At 59.6% G+C, this 7,135-nt stretch overlaps 1 protein-coding gene across 1 annotated transcript; it reads right to left on the minus strand.

Moving 5' to 3' along the window:
- Window positions 1–271: 271 nt before the first annotated feature.
- Window positions 272–6,424, minus strand: CEL (carboxyl ester lipase). The gene is made up of 8 exons (XM_010856761.1): window positions 6,192–6,424; window positions 5,488–5,618; window positions 5,225–5,332; window positions 5,007–5,124; window positions 3,073–3,259; window positions 2,371–2,574; window positions 967–1,164; window positions 272–672 (listed from the first exon to the last, which is right to left on the minus strand). The coding sequence occupies exons 1-8, from the start codon at window positions 6,367–6,369 to the stop codon at window positions 357–359; spliced, it is 1,440 nt and encodes a 479-aa protein (XP_010855063.1). The 5' UTR covers window positions 6,370–6,424; the 3' UTR covers window positions 272–356.
- Between the last annotated feature and the right edge of the window lie 711 nt (window positions 6,425–7,135).

A 7,135-nucleotide genomic window follows, 5' to 3' on the forward strand; every position in this document is an offset into this window, starting at 1 on the left:
TGTGGCCCCGCCCACCCTCGGGAGCAGAGCCCAGCACCTGGGAGCCGACGGCCTTTCATGGGGGGTCCACACCTTAGTCCCAGTCCTAGCCTGATGCTTCACTTCTATGGACCTGTTTCCTCCTCTTTAAAGAGGATGGTCCTGCTGGCTTCCTGGGCTTGAGGGCTGACGGATGGGGGGAAACACCTTGGACCAGGTGCCTGGGTCTCGTGATAACTGAAGACCCCGTTTTCCTCCAGCTGGGTCTTGGGAGCAAAAAGAGACGCCAGAGAGAGATGGTTGAGGCTTTATTCAGGAGGCACTTGGGAGGGAAGGTGGGCCCTGGGGTCTCCTGTGGCCCCTGGAGGCCAAGGACATTAGAAGCCAATGACGACAGGCATCTGAGCCACCTCAGAGTCACCCGCAGAGGGTTCGGTGGGAGCCCCGGAGTTGTCCGCTGGGGGCACGGGGCTGGCCTCAGAGTTGTCCTCGGGGGGCAGCAGGCTGGCCCCCGCGCTGGTCACCGTGGGCAGGGCCTGGTAGGTCTGGGTCCAGAACTGCAGGTAGTTGGTCCTCAGATGCAGCTTCATAGAGTTGCTGTCCATCTGCTTGTTGATTTCCAGGTAGTTGTCATCTTCCAGGGTGTAGGGATCCCAGTTTGCGGGCACTGTCGAGTGGCCCGTGTTAGGGTCCCTGCAGAGCAAGAAAAAAGGCTGGGTGGCTGGGTCGGGCCAGGGGGCTCACAGGAAGCTGGAGACCCCCATCCCCTGCTCACCTGGGCAGTCTTCCACCCTCTGCCCCATGGGCACTTCCATGTCTCCCAGGCACTGGTTGGGCACGTGAACATCCTGGGGCCCAGCCGGGAGCCCTTGGCCTCACATGGACGGGGTGCCCGGGCTCAGGGAGGGTAAGTGTTTAAGGGAACAGGGACTGAACCCCCAGCCTGAAGAGTGATGTGGACAGAGGCCGTCCCCACCCCTGCCTTACCCAGTTCTGGCAAAGTTGGTCCAGTAGGCAATCATGGCCTTGGAGACAGTCCTGTCTTGGGCCCGGTAGCCCAGGGGGGTGGCGAAGGGCTTCCCGAAGACATACTGGAGGTCATCGGCGTGGTCAGCCCCCATCCACTTGGGGTAGATGGGCATCCGAGACGGTTGGGAGAACAGGTAGGTGTAGGTGTTGGCGCTCCTGAGGAGGGAGGGGAGATCACCCAGGTTGGCAGGGTGCCCACCTGGGGCCGCCCACCCCAGAGATGGGCCCCAGGGGAAGGCCGTGGGGGAGTAGGGAAGGGTCTGGGCAATTCCCATAAGACTCAGGAAGGGGAATTCCCTGGCAGCCCTGTGGTTAGGAATCAGTGCTTTCGGTACCAAGGGCACAGGTTCAATGCCTGGCTGGGGAACTGAACCCCACAGACTATGCAGCAAGTTCAAAATAAATACATAAAAAAAAGACTCAGGAAGGATCTGGATCTTTTCACCCAGGAGAAGGAAAATTGTGGCCCAATTTTTGACTCCATGGATTCTACAATTTCAAGTGCGTTTACACTTGGCCTCCGCCAACGGTATAGAGGCATCTTCCTTCATAATTCGGTATCAAGAAAGGTTGTTTTTCTCTGCACATGAATCTATAGTCTTGATTTGATGGGACAAGGTAGGTTGCGTCCTCGGTTATTTCCTTTTGGCCTTGACTGACAGGAAGCTCCAACCAAATTTATTGCTGAGTTTTCATGCTAGATTTCTGTGTGTGTGTGTGCTCAGCCATGTCTGACTCTGTGACCCCATGGACTCCTCTGTCCATGGGGAATCTCCAGGCAAGCATGCTGGAGAGGGTTGCCATTCTCTCCTCCCGGGGATCTTCCCGACCCAGGGATCGAACCTGTGTCTCCTGTGTTGGCAGGTAGATTCTTTACCACTGTGCCACCTGGGTTCTAGGTGAAATTTTATCTTCCTACTTTTTAAGCATCCCTAGCTTATTTTTCATTTTCTTTGGCTATTATCACATAGAGGGTTTAAAAGTGGCCACAGGCTTGTTCTGAAAGTTGTCAAATTTGAAACCCACCGCAGAGAATATCACCCAGCGGCACTGCCCTCCAGACAGCTTGTGGATGGAAGGCCGACTCAAGGACTTTCTGACGGGGAGGGCCGAGGGGTGTGGGAGAGCGTACAGGCCTGGCCTGGGCCGGGAGTCACAGGAGGGTTCGGTAAAGCCCCCGAGCTGAGGCTGGGAGGATGGGCCCTCTCAAGGCCCGTCAGGCCTGGCAGACAGCGCAGGCACAGGTGGGGACCGACCCTGGCTTTGCCAGGCCTCCTGGACTCCTGGGAGCTGCCCGCCTCGAGGCCTCACTGGGAAGGTGTTTGGGATCCCCGGTGGGCCACCCGCGCCCGCCCTCCTCACTTGGCGTGGCTCTTGTGCTGGGCCACGGCAATCTTTGTGGGGATCAGGAAGAGGATGTCAGTCTCCAGGTCCACCATGGTCTTCTTCCTGGTCTCCTGGGATGAGTCCTGGGCCCAGGGCTCGGTGTACACCTCGTACGTGGCATTGGCACCTCTGAGCCCCTTGGTGACGGTGAGCCCGCTGACCAGCTTATAGAAGTCCTCCCTGCAGACAGCAAACGAGCACTGGACCCTCCACCCCCTGCCCACAGGAGGGCATCTGACGCCCTGAGATTGCAAGATTGAACCAGTCAGTCCTCAAGGAAATCAACCCTGAATATTCACTGGAAGGACGGATGCTGAAGCTGAAGCTCCTGTACTTTGGCCACCTGAAGTGAAGAGCCGACTCATTGGAAAAGACCCTGATGCTGGGAAAGATCGAGGGCGGGAGGAGAAGGCGGTGACAGAGGATGAGATGGTTGGATGGCATCACCAACTCGATGGACATGAGTTTGAGCAAGCTCTGGGAGATGGTGAATGGACAGGGAAGCCTAGCGTGCAGCAGTCCATGGGGTTGCAAAGAGTCAGACACGACCAAGCAACTGAGCACCAGTAACACCAAGGCAGCAGAGGGCCACAGACGGCCCCTCCCCACCCTCACGGTGCCGACTTCCTCATTCGGCTGATGCCACCCCCGCCGCACCCCTCCACTTCCCCGGCTTACTCCGTGACGTCCTGTTTGTTGCTGTTGATGGCTGGCACGTCCATCCCGACAAAGAGGTGGCCGTCCATGTCATTGGTGCCCGCTATGTAGTCGACGTCCGCGGCGTTGGCGTACAGGTTGACGGGGTCATCAGGGATGAAGTCTCCATCGATGACGGGGACGAAGGACAGATAGTGCAGCTTGGGGTCTGGGGGCGAACAGCAGCAGGTTCCAAACCTTCTGCTACCCACCTGCGCCTGCCCCAGACCTCCAGGGCAGGAACTGACTCCATCCTGAGGCCACCAAGGAGCTGCACCTCCTTTGATGGAGACAGGGGCTCCTCGGCTTCAGCATTATTGACCTTCCGACCTCTTCATTCTATGTCATGGGGGCGCCATCCTGCGCAGTGTAGAGTGTTAGCAGCCTCCCTGACCTCGACCCACTAGACGCCAGTGGTGCTCCCTCCCCAGCTGCGACCACCAGAACCGCCTGCAGGCTCTGCCATGCGTTCCCTGGGCGCAAAATCCCCCAGGACGAGAAGCGCTGGTCCAGGCGCCGGGCCTGCTCTCTCACTGCAACCTGATGCCCTTCTCCTCTCCCTGTTCTCTCTCTCTCTTTTTTTTTTTTTTGGTCCCTGTTCTCTTGCTCTCTTGAATCAAGAAGGAGGAAAGTCTAGAAATCTTGGAGGGGACCGTTGGAGAAAGAGGTGCCCCCTCTCTGTGGCAGGTTCCAGCGTGTCAGCCAGAAATGGTGTGAGACCCCTGAACTGGCCCCAAAGGACCGTATGCCCTGTCCCCATTAGGCCTGTCCCGTTTCCCCTCCAATTCAGCTCAAAAGAAAATACAGTCACATTTCTGCAAATCCATGACTACTGCTACCAGGACACCAACATCCAAGTGCTCAAGTCTCTTATATAAAATGGTGCACTATTTGCATACAACCTACCAACATCTCCCCATATACATATGTGTGTGTGGCTCCTCTGTCCATGGGATTCTCCAGGCCAGAATACTGGAGTGGGTAGCCGTTCCCTTCTCCAGGGGATCTTCCCAACCCAGGGATCGAACCCAGGTCTCCCGCATCGCGGGCAGATTCTTTACCAGCTGAGCCACCAGGGAAGCCCAAGAATACTGGAGTGGGTAGTCTATCCCTTCTCCGTCAGATCTTTCCAACTCAGGAATCGAACCAGGGTCTCCTGCATTGCAGGCAGATTCCTTACTGAGCTATCAGGGAAGCCCTGCGATGGGGGGCAGGGGGGACCGTGGGGAGGGCGGGAAGCCAATTCAAGTTTTGCGTTTTGGAACTTCCTGGAATTTTTTTAATGTTTTCAGTGTGCAGTTGGTCGACTCCCCGGATGCGGACCCCTCAGATAAGCAGTTGGTCTGCATCTTGGGCCGAGATGTTCACGTAACACTTGTGGCTCACTTCACGTTAGGTCCAGACGCAAACGATGGCGTCTGCATTGCACTTGGCCTTGGAAGGGGTGAGAGAGAACGATCGCTTCCTGGGTTGATGAGACTGACACTTGCAGGATTTTGCCGCTGGGCCCCTGGCCTTCCTGGGGTACAGAGTAGCAGAGCTGGAAGGGGAATGCTGCAGCAGGTGTTCAGGAGATGTTTGCTGAATTCATGAGTGGAGGAAAGAATGAATGCTTATCTATGTGCAGAGGCTGTCTTGATCTGGGGTCCATAAATCTGCTGAAAATCATGCACGAATGACCGCCTATGTGTGCATGGTTGGGGATGGGGCCAAACTGTTCTCCAAGGGGTCATGACCCACCGAAGACAAGAGGAAAGACACCTCCCCCCCTTCCAGCCATGGCCACAGAGGCCTGCCGGGGCAGGGGTGGCAACGAGCTGCCTGGGGATGCCAGTGAGCTGGTAACAGAGCCAGGATGAGATCCGGCATCCAGTGGGAAGCCCCCGGGTCCCCAGCCCCCAGCAGCCCCTACTCACATTCTGTGCTTCCCAGGGGCAGCTTATAGGCCAGCGTCAGGGCACGGGGGTCAGTGATCTTCAGACACCCAGCCATCTTGCTGGTGTCGTCCACGGGGCAGCCCACCTTCTCTGCAATCTGGGGGTTGGGGACAGAGAGGCAGTGCTCAGGTTGCTGGACACAGGGTCCAGAAGAGAGTGAAAAGGAGGGAGGCCCCGCCCCCAGAGCGCCCCCTTACCCTTTTAGCCCAGAAGAGGGGGTCCTGCTGGATGGCCCAAGGGCACAAACCCACTCCACTCTGGCTGATGGCTCGCTTGATGAGGCCCTTGTTGTAGGGAGAGAGGGTCTGCAATACAGAGAGGTCCAGTCACCCCCCGTGCCCGCCTGTCTGCAGGGCTCGGCCAGGGACACCCCGACGGAGGCGCCCGTCAGCCTTGCTTCTCCCCGTCACCGTCGACTGCCTCCCACTCCTTTGAGTGACCCCTTTAGGGGCCTCCAGACCTGCAGAGAGACGCTGGCGCCTCCGGCCGACTCCCCAAAGAGGGTGATGTTGTCGGGGTCTCCTCCGAAGGCCTCAATGTTCCTCTTCACCCAAGCAATGGCCATGTGCTGATCCCAAAGGCCATAGTTACCTGTGGGTGGGGCAGGAGGGCTTCCTCAGGGGGCTTGGCCCACATTAGGCGCACAGTCCATGTGGGTGGGATGACATCATCCCTGATGGCGTGGAGACCCTGTCCAGCCCCAGGGCGGTGCGTGCTGTGTCCCCAGGAGGCTGGATGGGTGGGTGCTGGGGGAGGGGAGTCTCAGGCCGGGGGAAGGGGAGCTGGAGGCCGGGGGCTCAGCTCTCTCGGTCCGGCCAGAGTCCCTCCAGTCTGTCCGGGGAATTCTGTGTTGTTCCCCGCCCCGCCCCGAGGTGCCCCCTGGGTGTGCCACCTCCTGTGTCTCTCAGTGGCTCCCACCCCCACGTCTCTTGGGGTCTGGCCAGCTGGCCGGCAGCCTCTTCTCTTTTGCTTCAGCTGCCAAGCGGCTCCTGTGTCTCACCGTCCAGCTCCAGCCCCCCTCATTTAGCAGATGGGAGGCTGGGCCCTTTCTGGGGGACTGTGGGGAGCTATCTGGGGATGAGGGATGCTGAGGGGCGTGGCCTCTGGGCTCAGAGCTCAGAGGCCGGGCACACTGGCTCCCCCCACCTGGTGCCCCCGGCAGACCTGGCAGGTTGGAGTCCCCGGTGCTGAGAAAGCCCAGGGGCCCAACTCGGTAGTTGAACGTGACCACGATGACGTTGCCCCGTGTGGCAATCTCCTCCCCATCGTAGAGGTAGTTGCTGAGAAAGTTGGCCCCTTGGCTGGCCCCCATGAGGAAGGCGCCTCCATAGATCCAGATCATGACGGGCAGGTCGTGGGAGACTGAGGGGGAGGGGAGCAGGCTGCGTGATGCCAGATACACCCCTCCGACACCCCCACACCCCGCCCACATCCTGCCCATCCCCCCACCCCATCCGATCTGTGCTGAAGTTCAGCTCTGGAGCCCCGAGACACAACCCAGGGGCTGGAGCCAGGCCTCTGGCTGCTTGGGGAGCTGGAGGGCGTGGTGGGGGGGGACGGACCTTCCTTCCTGCCCTGGGGGACCCAGATGTTGAGGTAGAGGCAGTCTTCATTTCCGTAGGTGCTGTCCTGCGTGAGCGTGGCCTGCAGGCACCGTTTCTTGAAGCTCTTGGCCTTCAGGGTCCCTGCGGGCAGCCGGAGGGGCTGGCGTGAGGGTCGGCCCCCCAGCCTCGGGACCCGGCCCGCCCTCACCTGCTCCCACCTTGCCAGCCGGGGTGTCGCTCGGGCTTCTCCAGGGCCTTGGGGGCGGCAGCGAAGGGGATGCCCTTGAAGATGTCAACAGAGTCGCCAAAGAGGCTCAGCTTCTTGTTGACGCCCTCCACGAAGCCGCCTTCGGTGTATACGGAGCCCAACTGGCCAGGGAGGGGAGAGTTCAGGGGGGCTTTGGCTGGTGGGCCCCCGGAGGAGGATAGCCCCCCTGCAGGCTCCGGGTTCACAGAAGTTCCCCCGAGACAGCTTCAGGGAAGGGCCCACCTGCATCTGGGACCGAGACCCCTGCCACCTGCTCACATCGCTGGAGAGAGCCGGTTCACTCCCCATCCCACCCC

Source organism: Bison bison, unplaced genomic scaffold, assembly GCF_000754665.1.
Source record: "Bison bison bison isolate TAMUID 2011002044 unplaced genomic scaffold, Bison_UMD1.0 scf7180017864375, whole genome shotgun sequence".
NCBI classification, from domain to species: Eukaryota; Metazoa; Chordata; class Mammalia; order Artiodactyla; family Bovidae; genus Bison; species Bison bison.

Coding starts and splice junctions, on each gene's coding strand:
- CEL (XM_010856761.1), bottom strand. CDS start 6,369: ATGATCTGGATCTATGGAGGCGCCTTCCTCATGGGGGCCAGCCAAGGG. Junction 5,619..6,191: donor CGGGGACTCCAACCTGCCAG/GTCTGCCGGGGG, acceptor CCCCACCCACAG/GTAACTATGGCCTTTGGGAT. Junction 2,575..3,072: donor AACAAACAGGACGTCACGGA/GTAAGCCGGGGA, acceptor TGCTGTCTGCAG/GGAGGACTTCTATAAGCTGG.